This window comes from Xenopus laevis, chromosome 7S, assembly GCF_017654675.1.
Source record: "Xenopus laevis strain J_2021 chromosome 7S, Xenopus_laevis_v10.1, whole genome shotgun sequence".
Taxonomy (NCBI): domain Eukaryota; kingdom Metazoa; phylum Chordata; class Amphibia; order Anura; family Pipidae; genus Xenopus; species Xenopus laevis.
In genome coordinates this window covers 20,917,307-20,934,226 of record NC_054384.1, presented here as the reverse complement: position 1 = coordinate 20,934,226, position 16,920 = coordinate 20,917,307, and the positions used below count along the sequence as shown (strand labels likewise).

General features: G+C 40.6%; 1 protein-coding gene across 1 annotated transcript in view; it reads left to right on the top strand.

Annotated features, from left to right (window-relative positions):
• The first annotated feature begins 5,119 nt into the window (after positions 1-5,119).
• LOC121396214 (Kv channel-interacting protein 2-like) overlaps positions 5,120-16,920 on the top strand; it is a 219,523-nt gene continuing 207,722 nt past the window's right edge. The window contains exon 1 of the mRNA XM_041570957.1: positions 5,120-6,045. Coding sequence (XP_041426891.1) covers positions 5,973-6,045 — 73 coding nt within the window. The 5' untranslated portion in view covers positions 5,120-5,972. The remainder of the gene's footprint in view (positions 6,046-16,920) is intronic.

Here is a 16,920-nt window from a genome sequence, read left to right as displayed (position 1 = left end):
TAATGCATTAAAGTCAATGGGTGTTTTTTTTTATGGTGACTTTTTTGTCCAAATACATTAAAGTCAATGGGCATATTTCCTTATGGTGACTTTTTTTTCCAAATGCATTAAGGTTAATGGGTGTTTTTTCTTATGGGCATTTTTTCGTTGCAAATTTTCCCCGCTGCAGTTTCATGGAAAAATGTGCACATGGCAAAATTTGGAATTTCGCAGTGAATCCATGATTGGCAAATAAATTTGCTCATTGCTAGTATTCCTCTGTATTTTGCTGCATTTATAAAAAAACTGCTGTTAATCACACTACTAACGTTGATGACTAATTATAAAATTAGGCTAATGTCACTTTTTCTGTGATTAAAGGTTTCTCCTTTATGTTAACTTTTAGTACAGATATTGGACCTATTATTTAGAATGCTTGAGACCTGGAGATTACATACCTTAAGTCTACTAGAAAACTATGTAAACATCAGGGGGCCGATTCATCAATAGTCGAATATCGAGGGTTAATTAACCCTCGATATTCGACTGGGAACTAAAATCGTTCGACTTCGAATATCGAAGTCGAACGATTTAGCGCTAATCCTGCGTTTGATCGATCAAAGGATTTTTCGTTCGATCGAACGATTAATCCAACGATCGAAGGAAAATCCTTCGGTCAAAAAAAGGTTAGCAAGCCTATGGGGACCTTCCCCATAGGCTAACATTGACTTCGGTAGCTTTTAGAAATTTGTTAGCGATATACTCTTTCGCTAGCGAATTGTCCTCTACGCATGTTAGTTAATTAGCGAATTTTCACTAGCAACGGCCACTTTGCCCTTTAGTAAATCTGTCCCTAAATTGGCAGTTTATCAGCACATGTATGGTGGAAAACCATCATGGCACCAGATCAATATATAACCTCTTATTAGGGCGCTGCAATTCGGAAGATTAGTCGCCCGGTGACAAATCTCCTCTTCGTCGGGCGACTAATCTCCCTGAACGGCCTCACGAGGAAACTTTGGGTGACTTCGGAAAACAAAGCGATCCGCCAGCGATTTTCATTCTAGCCGGTGGGAAGGCAGGGGAGGCAGTTCGGGGGAGATTAGTAGTCCTGAAGAAGAGGAGATTTGTTGCTGGGCGACTAATCTCCCCGAATTGCAGCATGTGTCCCTGCCCTTAGATTTATGCACTACAGGATCAGGGAAATCTGGATGATGAATCAAAAAGATCAGATTCAACCACCATGTTTGGCTGTCTCACCAAACCAGCAGATCTTTCCTTGCTTGGCCGGCTCAAGTCTGTTTTTTTCAGAGCAAGCAATGGCTGAATGTATCACACAAGTCAACAAAAGCTGCCATTTGACTCTGTGCTTTACATAATTAAAAAGTATGACAGACAGAACAAAATAACAGGTGCAGAGCTTTCTTTGACTAGAAAGTCTTAGCATTAATAATGTATATGTCCCTGAGCTTGTAGCACCTACATTTTGTACAGTCAGTCTACTAGATACAGATGCTTTGTTCTCTTTTCTAATGCATTAAATCCATTGATCAACTGATGATACCATTTTTTTTCTCATTTTAACAGGAAAAACAGTTAATGTTCTGTAGAATTTAATTTAGAGAGAGAGAAAATGATAATAAGTAAAACAATCTCATTCTGTGTTGGGTCACGCAAGGACTGTGCTGGAATAAGTTTTCTCTTGCATTTGCAGCTTTATTGTGCTGTACTGGTGAAGCCAAAAAACATGAGCCTACAGTGGGCAGCGTGTTGAAGATGTTGTTTAAGTGGGACCCTTATCTGGCTATACAGTGTTACTTATACAGTACCTGAAAACAATGTGTAACTGTAAGTGAAGCAGTGTAGGTTTGAAACTTTTCCCTGTCATTTTTCTGTGCTTGCAGCGGGCAGTGTCTTTTCTGGTGCACATTTGTACGAGAAGCGACACTCTCGGGATCATTTAAGATGCAAACAGAATGTGTTTATTCCACTCAATGTTTTGATCCCTCACCAGGGATCTTCTTGAGGAGATTACAGGCAAACAAACCCTACATGTTTGCCTGTAATTTCCTGATGAAGATCCCCATGAGGGATCGAAACGTTGAGTGGAATAAACATTCTGTTTGCATCCCATGAGTGTTTCTTCTCGTACAAATATTGGTTTTCCCTAGCTGGCACCCGGGTCCTTATTAAGTAAACAGAGTGCACCTTTGGAAGTGTATTACATACCGTATCTAGGCTAGGCTAGACCTTGTCCGGCTAGGAAACAGCAGAACATTGGTTACATTTGACCCTCTCTCCACTGGATCGGCCTTTGCTTTATAAAAGGGTGAAGCAATTGTGTTGTGCAACTACACCTCGTTTGAGCTGCATGACTAAATAAAAGAACTGGAAGCCAGAAGGGTTTGAAAGCAACAGACTTTATTCTTTTAAAGCACAAATCCGGGTTTTATATTCAATCCTTTGAGGTTTATCACATACATGTCAGGTTACATCACAGCATTTAAGAGCCAACATATTTGAGATCCCTGTGGAGTGTCACATTGGATAGATACAACTTCAGGAACCTGGATTCCTACATGGCAGAGGAAAGAGGAAGCCCGACCCTCTGCCCAGCACTACACTGAAGTGTGGCAGGAACTTGTCATCAGCCTCTGGGCCAATGATACACTGTACACATTATTAGTGATGGGTGAATTTGCGCCATTTCGCCTTGCCGAAAAATTTGCGAATTTCGCCCATTTTTTGACGCCGGTACCCGTTTTTGACGCCGGCGTCCGTTTTTTCGAATTTATTCGCTGGCGGTGAATCGCGCAAATTCGCCACGAATTTGTGCCTGGCGAATAAATTCGCCCATCACTACACATTATGCTTATAAGCAAAAGTAGAGACATGGGCTTTTTTCCCAGCAACCAGAAAACAAGGAAGTGTAGGCATTTAAAGCCATAGAGAGCGATAACCCTATGGGTCCCTGTAATACATTGCTAAAAAAAAAAGTCCCATGCATACAAAGGTATCGTAGCTTTATCATAGTGTAGGATAACTCATTTTCACTGCTGCTTCAGAATGGAGGGCACAACCTGCCAAACTTTTTTTATCAGCACAAAAAGAGCTATAAGAAGAAAGTACCAAGCCCTACACTCTATCCATCCATCCATGCACAGATATATAATTGGCACTCTTTTATTTTACCAATGATTTCAGTCCTCTGACACCTGTTTCTCAGTTTTGGAGTTTCTCTAGTTGTGGGCATGTTGTATTCTGTTCCATTTGTAGCTAGAGGCTTTGTACTGTATGTCAATGTAGCCCATGTCTACAATTGTTGCACTAAATAGCTGTACCATAGAAAAACTATGGTGTAAACACACTATGGTTATGAATACCTGGTTATTAATTATGCTCCTCTTTCTAGCAGAGCTACCTGCATTCAATTAGTACTTGCTTATGTCCAACATCTACCCTCAATTTTATTTCTTCTATGCCTGACATACTTCTAGCACTAGGGTATAATACACTGTAGGTGAACAAAAGTGCCTATTTTTATGTGCTTAGAACCTGGTCCCAGAAACAAAAGGCCTAATGTAGGTAGGCACAGTAGCTGGGAGGACTCTGCAGGTAAGGTATAGCTCTTCCAGAATTATCTATGAGATGAAGCAAAAAGCACCATGTCCACTTAGGCTTGAGAAGCCAGTAAAGAAGTTGGGATGGATGATCAGCTGTGGAAGGAGAGGGTGAGGGTGTTGTGAAGTTGCTCTCTGTCCAGGAAGTAGAAAACAGGAATTGGAGGACTAGCTTGTGCAGTTTTCAAAATGCTTAGGAAGAGGAATAAGGAAAAAACAAATGTATATTACAGTACTTTATTTAAATGAATGTGCCATAATAGTGGCTGAGGCACAGTACAAGGCACTTTTCTTAGTTATCCAAACTGTCAGTGGACCAGTCTGCTCCGATATTAGAAAAATAAACTTTAATTAGTTGTTTGCATATTCTGTTAAAGATTGGGAAAGGTCATATTTTGTGGGGGGAAAAACTCTGCTGTGAATGAAACACAGGTAAATACCTGCTTAAAATGAAGATGTTGCTGTTTCTTCCTTTAAAAGGGTATTCATCATACTTCCATTCACATCATACACCAAAGAGAAAGAGGGGCCTACATGAAACCCTCCTGCAGTCATCATATGGCAGGCAAATGGTAAATAAACACACTGGAGCCCCACTGGAATGCAATGTTGTTTCTTAGAAACACAGAAAAATATGTCTGACTTGAGCACACACTTCCATGTAGAAAAAACAGCAGCTGCTCATTAGTATTGTATGAAACAATGTTTTGGTTCCTAAATGGAACCATTCTTGAGGCTGATATAATAACATAACATAACATTAGTTCATACTGTCGGCTTAATAAATTGTCTTGTCCGGGCAATACTGTATGTTTGTTTTGCTGGTCTGCTGCCGACAGACACATTCTATATACACACACACACATACAAGCACAGGCACATACACCTAGGCATACGGACAATGGATTGAAGTTGCAGCGGTTGTTTGTGTGCACCATGAATCGTAGGATCCCAAGGCGCAGCCCTTATTTCTTAAAATGGCAATTTTCTATTTAGGATTTCCCAATGGCACATAATACAAAAAAAAAAGTATATTTTTAAGAAAATGGTTTCTGTAAATGAGGCAGGGTTTTACATGTGAGCTGTTTTATTCCATATGTTTTTATAGAGACCTACATTGTTTTGGGGTACAGTTTTCCTTTAAATGCTTTTAACAATGAGGCTTAAAACTGCCTTTGAAAGAAATCACGAATCCGCAACATCTGACATCTTACACCAAATACTTATGCCAGGATTTGAAATTAAAACAGAGATAGTGCACAATAATATATTTCTGTGCAAATGGAGAAATTCACAACAAAAAGGATAAACTCTTTGAAACATCAGCCATGTCTATATAAAAGGGTCCCTTTGCAGGTGATGAGCTGATATTTGGAAAGCACCTTTCTAGCAGACAGAAGCCGGAGGTCCCCTACTGAGAGCAGTGAGTCACAGAACAGTTACTTTCAACCGTTTGTTTGCACGATTCCCTTTCCAACAGCCCCACATTTCTATTTGAACTGGAGCTGAAGCACAAGTCACAATAATACGGGAGCCAGAGCACAAAGATTCTAGCATGTCGTGTGACAGAGTGAAAGGGAATCAAATCTACAGGCTTTTGTTCTTCATTCTGCTGTGTGCTTAGAAAGTGATCCCACAGTCAAGGAGTTTCCCATTGTAATCCCAGCTAACCACATTCACTACAAGAGGAAGACAATGGCAAGCGGAAAAGGGATGAATACAGCAAACTTATTCCAACACAGGAGAATGGAATAAAGCAAAAGCCTAGGAAGACACGGGAAGAACTGATAACAATTGCCTGCGCGGAGCACAGAGGATCTGCTCTACTCTGCCTATATTTTAATTACATGGAGAGAAATAGGAGGTAGGAGACTGACAGAGACAGAGAGGTATAGGAGAGACAGGGAGAAGGGGTATGCACTGGGAATTAGCAGCAGGAGGTGAAAGCAGGTTTCTTGCAGGGAAAATTAATAGTAAGAAATAAGAGGACTCCGTAAACCCCCCCCTCCTGTTCTCCCCGTCTCCAGAACTGGACCACATCACATTGTGGAAAAAAAAAGGTGGGGGGAATTATTCATGCAAAAAAAAGACAAAAAAACACACAGCCCCAGTGAAGGTTTCACAGAATCAAAGCACTGCTCCGCTGAAAGGAAAATAGGCAACTGCCTGGGAGTCTGAAGAAGGATATTTGATAACACCGCTTCTATCCTGGCTCTGGGAAATTTACAGAAGAGTGGGAAATTGTTGGACAAAAGAAGATATTTTTGGCTGCCTTTTTCTTTCTTGGGTTTGGAGCATCCTTGGATTTGTAAGGGTTTGGGAGGAGGAAGGGGGTCAGTTCTTACTTCATTGTACATACACCTCTGCCTCAAAATGAGGGGGAAAGGTAGGAAGCAAAACCTTTCTGATTCCAGAGATCTTGATGGGTCTTACGATCAACTCACAGGTAAGTGAGAATCCCTAGCAGCCTTTCTGCTTCTCGAACAAAGTGCAGCATCCCTTGGCAACAAATTGCTCATAGACATTGCATAAATGGAAACCTTCTTTTCTGTATTTCTTCTTTCGGTACACATGCTTTAACTTGAGATTGTCACTGAGATGCAGTCTCTGGAGTATTGAGTCCCCTGTCATGCGTGTAGATTCTACGTGGAACAATAGACTGGGTTAACTCTGTGAGAGCTGCACAGACATAGGGGTAATTTGCCAATAAATTGTGTGTATAGAGTTTTTTTCTCTTCCAAATGTTAAGTTTGGAACTTGGTGGCCAGTGGAACTCCAACACCTTCTCCCTGACAATGATGAGATGATGTTTAAGGTTAGTGGACGACCACAGTGACTCTGAGGAATTTACAGTTTATTGAAGTGCAGAGCAGCAGTGTGAAATTAATTTTCAGAGCATTTCACTTAGGTATTGAAAATATCAGGACTGTGCTGTGAAAGTTATTTGCAAGGAAAGCCATTCTAAAAGATGATCAGTAGAAAGCTATGCTTTAAATGAAGCATTTAAGGAAGCTACTGTGTATGACATGGAAAAATAAAAGCACAGAGAAGGTATATGGTCCAGCCTTTAGACATGTGTGTTGTCTAGACGTTTATGTGCTAAACACATATATCTCCAATATACTTTAATTAAAAAATGTGTACAGTTTTTATAAGAAACCTGACTGTATGGAGTGAAATTCTCCCTGCATTTAATGCTGTGGATAGGAATTATCAGATGGTCCCTAACTGCTCTGCAGGGAAACAATCATACTTATGAACAGCAGGGGGAGCTCCCGCCTTACGTCCCAGCCATGCAGAACTCAAGCAGCTTTGTTTATGACGATCCCTAAGCAGCCCAGACCACACTGAGCATGTGCACAGTCTTAGTCTTGCAAAGATGTATAACAAAGTTACAAGATGGTGACCCCCTGTAACCAACTTTGAAAGCATAAATTATTTGTTTGATTAGGCTTGTGGTGCAGTAAGTTCATATTTATATTTAGTATAAAAAATACAGCATTTCTAGCCTTATTCTATTTTAGACTTTACATGCCCTTTAATTACTAACTTAATTGCATGGCATACATAATGTACTTTTTCAGTCTGTTGCGGTTCATTTTAAACAACATAAGATAGGATGTTAAGAGATTGAGAGAAGAGAAAGAGAGAGATATTCAAGGTAGAAGGTGAAATATACAGGAGGCACTATATAGAGCAGTGATCCCCAACCAGTAGCTCGTGAGCAACATGTTGCTCTCCAACCCCTTGGATGTTGCTCCCAGTGAATTTCAGGCTTGGAGGCAAGTTTTGGTTGTATAAAAACCAGATGTACTGCCAAACAGAGTCTCAATGTATGTTGACAATCCACATAGGAGCTGCTAGATGGCCAATCACAGTCCTTATTTGGCATCCCAGGAACAGTTTTCATGCTAGTGTTGCTCCCTTTCTCCTTTTACTTCTGAATGTTGCTCACGGGTTCTAAAGGTTGGGGATCCCTGCTTTAGGCTGTGAACACACATGCGGTTTTACAGCGCGGCTTTTAAAAAAGCCGCGTAAATACTCCAGGTGGTTTTAAGCTTTTTAAGCTTAGGCAATGGCACACTAGGTTAGCGTATTTATGCAGCGGTTGGCTTTATAAAAACCGCATGTGTGTCCATGCCCTTAAAGGAGAAGGAAAGCCCCAGGGCGCAAAACCCCTCCCCCCTCCCGTGTATTGCCCCCCCTCCCTCCTCCCCCCTGGCCTACCCCTCCCGCTGGGCAAATGCCCCTAACTTGTTACTCACCCCTCTGCGCAGGTCCTGTCCACGGAGTTCACAGTCGCCATCTTCTCCCACGCGCGTCTTCTTCCTGCTCTGACCGGCGTCTTCTGGCGCATGCGCAGTAGGAACAGGTACCGGTACAGCTCTATTGCGCATGCGCCGAATGTCACGAAGTTTTCCGATTTCACTTCGTGACATTCGGCGCATGCACAATAGAGCTGTACCGGTACCTGTTCCTACTGCGCATGTGCCAGAAGACGCCGGTCAGAGCAGGAAGAAGACGCGCGTGGGAGAAGATGGCGACTGTGAACTCCGTGGACAGGACCTGCGCAGAGGGGTGAGTAACAAGTTAGGGGCATTTGCCCAGCGGGAGGTGTAGGCCAGGGGGGAGGAGGGAGGGGGGGCAATACACGGGAGGGGGGGAGGGGTTTTGCACCCTGGGGCTTTCCTTCTCCTTTAAGCTCCAGCTGCACAAGGAAGGCTGCTTTTAAGATGAGTTACATAACTTACATAACTCGTTATAAAGTGCATAGCGCCTTAGCATTAAGATTCCTTGTTTCACCTCTTCAAGCCGGACCCAGCCCCCTGCAGATTTCCCTGTAGCTCTAGCTTTGTATACAACAGGCAGAAATGCATTTAACAAATATCGTGACGTGACACATTCAAATCTTTCTAACCACAGTGATGATCCCAGATAAAAGCAGAAGGACATATCATAGAATCCTTTGCACTGCACTTTGTAAGAAGTGAAGGTACATGGCACTTATAACTCCCAGGATGGGTGATACCACTCTGTCCTACCTCTCTTCCATCGGTCCAAGCAGTCGTGGTCTAAGGTGCTTGAGCGCAGTAACACCGAGGTGCAACATTCTAAAGGCCCCCATACAAGGGCAGATAAAAGCTGCCGACAGACCGAGTCGGCAGCTTATTGGCCCGTGTGTGGTGCCGTCCGATGGGCTTTCCTGATCGATATCTGGCCAAAAGTCGGGCAGAACTCGATCGGGCAGGGTAAAAAATCCCGTTGGATCGCGGCCGCATCTGTGCGTGTATGGGGTCTCGTGATCCGACCGCCCGTATAAGATGCATTATGATCCGATCATTTGGCCCTAGGACCCACAATCGTATCAACCGATATCGCCCACTTCAATGAGGAATATCGGGGAGAGATCCGCTGTCTCGCGACATTGCCAAATGAGCGGATCTCTACATCTATGGCCACCTTTACTCCCACTAGGATTCTTTTTGCACCCATGTGTATTTATTATAAGCACTAGTCACTTTTTGAACACTAGGTGGAGTTATAAGCTATCACAATGATGATGATGATGATCACAATATTACTGGCATTTTAGAGCATACATATTGAAATTGGATTCTAAAATACTACACTGTGTTATTTATCATTATTTATTCCTCTCTTCTATGTTCCCCGTTGGTATAGACCAGTGATCCCCAACCCTTCATGCTTGTGTTGCTCCCCAACTCTTTTTACATTTGAATGTGGCTCAAGGGTGAAAAAGGTTGGAGACGCCTGATATAGAGCTAACTAATGGATAGTAAAGGTTCCACACAGAGCAATATGGAAGAAGCAATGCCAAGTACAATAATGTTTTATGGATTTTAGTATGGCTTTTACTTGTGCCTGTCTCAAATTCCTTCCTAATAATGAAATGATATTAGATGAGTGACACTATAACCAATGGTTATTTACATAGATTGCCACTGATTTAAGAGAAAGAGGTTGAAACCTAAGATCAGCTGGAGTTTATCATATACAGAATGTTTCAATAACAATAATAATAATTATAATAATAATATATTATTGCATATTCAGCAGAAGGAGTTTTGGACTGTATGCAATTTTTCAGATCAACATACTTTCCCTTACAATATTTTCCTCTTTGATAATCCTATATAAATACTGTGAGTTACATGCTCATGTAACAAATGACTTCTTCGCTGAAAGCCTTATGAAGTAATATTAAATAACAAATAATATACCCAGAAGGCTGAGTTACATGAATAGTCATACATTAATGATTAGATTAAGTGGTTGTTGGCACATAATGCTTTTAAAGGGGAAATATGCTCTAGTGATTTATTGATTACTGAAGTTATCACCTCTTACATGTGCAACCTGCAACCACAAGGTCCTAATTTTTGAGCTTTGTGCACTTTATAACGCCAAATATATAAATAGAGGGACTGTCCTTTCACTTCCTATGGTACTTTTTATAGCCCTCAAACTATAGCACTATCTTGAAGCCAAATATAGGAGGTGTTACTGTAATGTTAGCAGTATGACAGCACTCACTCATATTAAAGAATGCAGATAGCTAAAGTTGTAAGTGTTCACTTACGATTTTTTGGGCAGTGTGCAAAGTGCAAAAAATATCTATTAACACAGCTTTCCTGTGTTTGGCATTGCTCTATTCATGAGAGGCAAGCTGGGGAAAGTGCACAGGTGTCCCTCCTTCCGGTCATCCCCACTGGTGAATGCAGGTGCAAAGGAGCATTGTCCCTACTACCGTCCCTATATGGCTTGAGAGGTGTAGTATAATTTCTGAATGAGCAGCAAGGGACCTAGTTTTGCACTGAGGGCATTAATAAATAAGGCTCATAATCTTCTCTGCACAAATTGCAAAGTTTATAGGGATTCTGTCAGGGGAAATGTGTTTGTCTCAAAACACATCAGTTAATAGTGCTGCTGCTCCAGAAGAAGTCGACACTATAATCTGTTTTTCAAAAGAGCAAACTTTTTATATTTGATTTCAAAACTGACATGGGGCAGTGGCGGAACTACCGGGGGAGCAGGGGGTGCGAGTGGGCCAGGGCCCGCACCCCCTCAGGGCCCCCCCTGCAGCCCGCGCCATTGAAAATGTGGGCCGTACGGAGGGGGCGGGGCCCGGCTGCGCGTCACGCACCAGGGCCTGCCCCCCTCTAGGATCGCTACTGACATGGGGCTAAACATGTTGACAATTTCCCAGGTGCCCTTAATCATGTGACTTGTGCTCTGATAAACTTCAGTCACTCTTTACTGTTGCACTGCAAATAGGAGTGATATCACCCCCTTCCCTCCCCCTCGGCAGCCCATCAACAGAACAATGGGAAGGTAACAAGATAACAGTTCACTGACACAAGATAACAGCTCCCTGGTAAATATAAGGCTAGGGCCACACAACATGGATTTCAGCCTACCTCCACTGCTCCTCTTCTTTTGCGCTGCCTGCACCTGGTATCATTAGCTCTGCTTGGGTGCAGCCAGACAAGGCAGATTTTGTCTGTGAGCTTATTAATTTTCTGCCGAAATCTGCTGAATGTGCAGTGCATTAGAAGAGGAGCAGTGATTCTTGGCCTGTGGAGAATCTGGTCATGTGGCCCCAGCCTAGGAATAGGACTCAGTAGTAAAAGTCCCACTGCAATTTATACAGTTACATTGAGTAGGAGAAACAATTGCTCATCTGAAAGCAGTTCCATTGTGAAGTGCTGGCTCTTTCTGAAACACATAATCAGGCACAATGACCTGAGATGGCTGCTTAAACACTAAAAATTACAGCAAAAAAAATACATTTGTCGTTTCAGGAATACATTTTTATATGGTAAAGGGAATTATGTGTAATGTAAACAGTTTAATTTAGCAAATAAAACTACACCATAAAAGTCATAATAGAAACCCTTTAAATACAATAATACAATATAATTTGTTTTTTTTGGCCTAATCAGTGTCAATTAAAAACCTCTAGGTCAAGCTTGGGAATAGGTTGGTACATACCTATACACAAAAAAATATTTTCATTGGAGGTCAAGAGAAATAACACCTGGCAGGTTTTCACACAGTATGCAGAATGTTTATTTAACATGATGGTTTGCGGTAATTCCTCATATATTTTTGCCTGTATTAAGGGAAACCCTGAATTAAACACAAGTGGTGCAACCAAGCTGCTCCTATTTAATTTTGCTTGGTCATGCTTCTGCACAGCCAAATACACCTAAAATGGACAGTATATTTATGTTTTCAACAAGAGGGATAAAGCATATATTTGTATCAGAAACTTAATGATCACACAGGGTAATATTCCTCTTTAACTGTTCTTAAAATCTTACACTATAAGGTCGTGAGCATCTAGCTCAACATCATATGGGAAGAGCGTAGTGGAAATACATAGCTCCTAATAGTCCTGACTTAGACAATTTCAAATGATCAAAACCCAAAAAGAGCGGGGCTTGGAGGAGAGTGGGCTTGGTTAGGTATGAAAATATATTTCCTTTTAGAGTGGCTAAGTGAGGGGTTTTTATGTACCCTATCTCTGTGGGTTTCATTGGGGTATTCCTATGTTTGTAAGGATTCTTATTCATCCAGGTCATGGTATATCTGTAGAAATAAGTCAAAATAACTTTCTGTGTTTGTCTTGAAGTTGTTTCACCAGTCATCCAATTAGCTTTCTCAGCTGGGGTGATATCACTCCAATTTGCAGTGCAGCAGCAAAGAGTGACTGAAGTTTATCAGTGCACAAGTCACGTGATTCAGGGCACCTGGGAAATTGACAACATGTCTAGCCACATGTCAGTTTTCAAAATTAAATATAAAAAAGTTTGCTCTTGAGTGCAGAATTCTGCTGGAGCAGCACTATTAATTAAGAAAGGCAGTTGGATGACTGGTGAAACGCTCCCACGCTCCAAATCAGAAAGGCAGGTTAATTTCTCCTTAACAAAAACCCTCAAATGTGTGAATGTGATAGGGTGCATAGGGGTAGATTTATCAAAGAGTGAAGTTAGAGATCTCCACAGTCCGCAGAGTGAAATACCGCCTCTCTCCATTAATTTCGATGGGATTTTTAAATGCGTATTTATCAAATGGTGAACTTTCGCTATCACCATTTGATAAATACGCCTTTAAAAATCCCATAGAAATGAATGGAGCAATACAGCAATTTGTATAGTAAAAGAGACCTCTACAGAGATATCCCACTGCCTTTTGCATTTGAAGTGACATGTAATTTTATCTCATCACCTCTAGTCCATCCCCTCTCGCAACTATTTATTCAGCTAAATGCAAACTTACAGATAAATAAAGCTCTCAGAATGCCGAACTACCCAAGTCACTCCTGCGCAACAAGAATATACCTTGTTGACTTTGTTAAAATGTTTGTTGAATGTGTTGGCTCAACAAACTTCAAGTGGCTCCTCTCATCTCTTGTAATAGGTAGGAAGTTCAGTATTTTCCATTTTAGTGAACCACTTGGATTATCCACCCCTTTCCACAGTTCATTTGGTCTCTTACAGCAGGACTATTTAATACTGCAGCCCAGTCTAGTGAATATGACCACCAAGTCTAAGACAATGAAACTGGGAACATTGGGGTATTTTGCATCCAAGCATGTTCTTCTCAGCCTTTATCTATAACATAAATTCCTTTCTCTGGCTTGTGTAGCAGAAGGTGGAGATTACTTTTAATGACCTCCTCTGCTCAATAACCAGTTCACAAAGTAACTAATAATAGCAGTAAATGGCCTCCATATTTCCCAGGTTTTATATAGTAACTTGGAAACCTGCTTAATGTGCAGTAATAAACTGCAATCTGGAATTCTAGGATCACCATATGTGGAACGTATGTCTCTGTAGTATTTGCACATCTAGTTTCTTGGATTTCATATTCAAGACCCTGGTTGAGACTCTAATGTTGTTGTGGTTCTTGACATGATATTTAAACTCATTTATTAACATACTGTAGGTGCTAAATTGAACAAGTGCAGTTGCCGATTGCAAACAATTAGCTGCAAGTGTGAAAAAGATGTGATTGTTGCTATGGGTAACTGATCTGCTGCAATTTAGTATCTATGTTGATAAATCAGCTTCTGCGTGTCATGGCATATACTCAGAGGCATGTTTTTCAAATCAAGGGTGACATTTTTTCCAAAATAAAGTTGGAAACGGAAACATCTTAAATGTGAACTTGTTTATTAGTTTACCAGGCAAATCCATTATGGAAAAGGACCTTGAAATCCTTATAGATAATAAACTTGGCTGTAGCAAGCACTGCCAGTGAGCAACATCTAGGGAAAATACGGTCTTGAGTTGTAATGAAAGGTGAATTGATTCATGGGAGGAGGGGGTTATTCTTCCACTGTATAGAGTACTGGTAAGGCCCCATCTAGAATATTATTGAATTAGAGAGGGTCCAGAGAAGGAAAACTAAGCTTGTAAAAGGTGTTTGAAAGACTGGCCAAATTGGGGATGTTCATGCTGGAGAAGAGGCGCTTAAGGCGTGATATAAAAACTATGTATACATATATAAGGGGATCATATAATAAACTCTCTAATGCTTTATTTACCAATAGGTCCTTGTAGCTGACACAAGGGCACCCATTGCGTTTAGAAGAAAGGAGGTTCCGGCTAAATATTTGGAACAGATTTTTTTTACAGTAGAGATGTGTAATTCTCTTCCTGAACCAGTCGTACAGGCTGATACATTAGATAGCTTTTAGAAAGGGTTGGACAACTATTTGTGAATAAATACGCAATGTGCAAACTTTTTAAATAAATAAAGACCCCCAATGTGTCAGTGTTTCCTAAGAAAATGCCTGGCAGCAAATATTAATGATTTTATAAGGCTTAAAGCAATGCATAGCTATTCTTAATTTCCATAATGACCCATGCATTATTATCTGTATTTAAAAGGATTAAAAGGTCCCAAGCTGGAAAATGAATTGGAGGCCAGTTAATTGCATGTTAAAGCCCTGATTGATTGTGTAGCTTTAGTGCAGTGGATTAGCATATGCATTATCAGTCCACAATAATGTGAGGTATGCGTAGATTATGTGGCTCAGCCATGTTACAGGTCAATTTATGTCATTGGCGTTGCTGGGGAAAATCCATGGGCAATCACTTTGTACTTTGTAAGTCAGGAATCAGGATCAGGAATCTATAAATAAATGAGGCTGCTGTCGTTGACTTACTAACTAGGGAAGTTCTAATTGAAAGGCATTCTAATTAAACCTTTGTTAACCCCTTTTCTTCACTTGGGTCAGTTGCTTGACTTTATTTATGACTCCTTATTTTTACTTTGTTATTTTCTAAATCAGCATCTGTATAATAAAGGAGCAACAGCTTAGCCAAGCAAGATGATGTAGAACATAGAGTACTGTATGGTTCCTATGGAATGGTTATCTAATCAGTTTGCTAGATAGAGTGGTGATAGAGTGCAAATGACCGCTAACGCCAGTCTATTTCGCTAGTGAATTGGCGCCTGCGTCCGTAAATCGCCAATGTCCCTGCAGGTGGCAAAGTCACTAGTGGTAGCAACTTCGCCCTTTAGTAAATCTGCCCCAAGGTATGAAGAGCCAAATAACGGAAAGATCGGTTATCTGAAAAGCTCCAGGTTCTGAGCATTCTGGATAACAGGTCCCATAACTATACTAATTTTTGAGAATCAATATTTGTTTTATGTAATTATATATTGCCCCCCAGAGTCAAATATTTTGTTTGCTGTTGGTCCTAGGCAATGTTGGTTCCTCAAAATACCTGTTAGTTTACTCCAATATTGATTGTTTCAAAAGGTAAATGATTCCACGAATATGTACATTTGGGATAACCATCCTTTAGTTGAATATAAAGCAATAGCTACAGTACATTCTGAATATTTAAGTATTTCTCTTTCACACTTTCATTTCTATGTTCTAGGATGACATATCTCAATTTTAACCTAAATAGCCTAAAAACCAAATTCAAGCCTTTATTAAATGAGCAGTGTATAAAAGAGGTTTTAGAGTAACTTTGTATAAAAGGGATGCTGCATTTTTTACATAGATCTTCTGCATGACTTAATGCCTTCGTACCTTTACCAAATTGAATTGCAAATGTGTTTTATGCTTTGCTGTCCTGGCTTTGTTCATCAGTATTGATTGGGACTGGTAAAGTGTGTGTCTTTCCTTTTATTCATTGTTTAGGGACTTGATTCATTATTTCCCACCACCAGCTTTGGTTCAAATCCCTCCTGCTGCTCTAATTGGATAGAATATAGTGGAAAAAGAGGCAGTGGAAATGGCTATAGCTGCACACTTTACATCCAAGCTGATTAAATTTGCTTGTACCGATCGTCCAAAATGCATTTGTCAGCTGAAGGGCTGAAAGGCAGAAAGCTTGCATAGCAGTGATATATAAATCACCCTGTTAAAATTCAGCAAATCCTTGGACAGCATATTGAAAGGTAATGATCAGAGGACTGCCTGTATAACATGTTGCTTTTACATGAAATTAGAAAAACTTTTATTAAACCGTATCAAACCGGAATGAGAATCTTCAGAACTGTATAATTCTAGCAATGTGACAGCTGATAAATCTAGTTCTTTGGTTAGATTAATATTACATATTGTTCAGGAGGGATCCCTGTATTCCTTAAAGGGATACTGTAATGGGAAAAAAAAATTTTTTCAAAATGAATCAGTTAATAGTGCTGCTCCTGCAGAATTCTGCACTGAAATCCATTTCTCAAAAGAGTAAACAGATTTTTTTATATTCAATTTTGAAATCTGACATGGGGCTAGACATATTGTCAATTTCCCAGCTGCCCCAAGTCATGTGACTTGTGCTCTGATAAACTTCAATCACTCTTTACTGTACTGCAAGTTGGAGTGATATCGCCCCCCTCCCTTTTCCCCCTCAGCAACCAAACAAAAGAACAATGGGAAGGTAACCAGATAACAGCTCCCTAACACAAGATAACAGCTGCCTGGTAGATCTAAGAACAACACTCAATAGTAAAAACCCATGTCTCACTGAGACACATTCAGTTACATTGAGAAGGAAAAACAGCAGCCTGCCAGAAAGCATTTCTCTACGAAAGTGCAGGCACAAGTCACATGACCAGGGGCAGCTGGGAAATTGATACATGTCTAGGCCCATGTCAGATTTCAAAATTGAATATAAAAAAATCTGTTTGCTCTTTTGAGAAATGGATTTCAGTGCAGAATTCTGCTGGAGCAGCACTATTAACTGATTCATTTTGAAAAAAAATGTTTTTCCCATGACAGTATCCCTTTAAGGGACTATACTAACCTACAATATCAAAGCCAAATATTAGG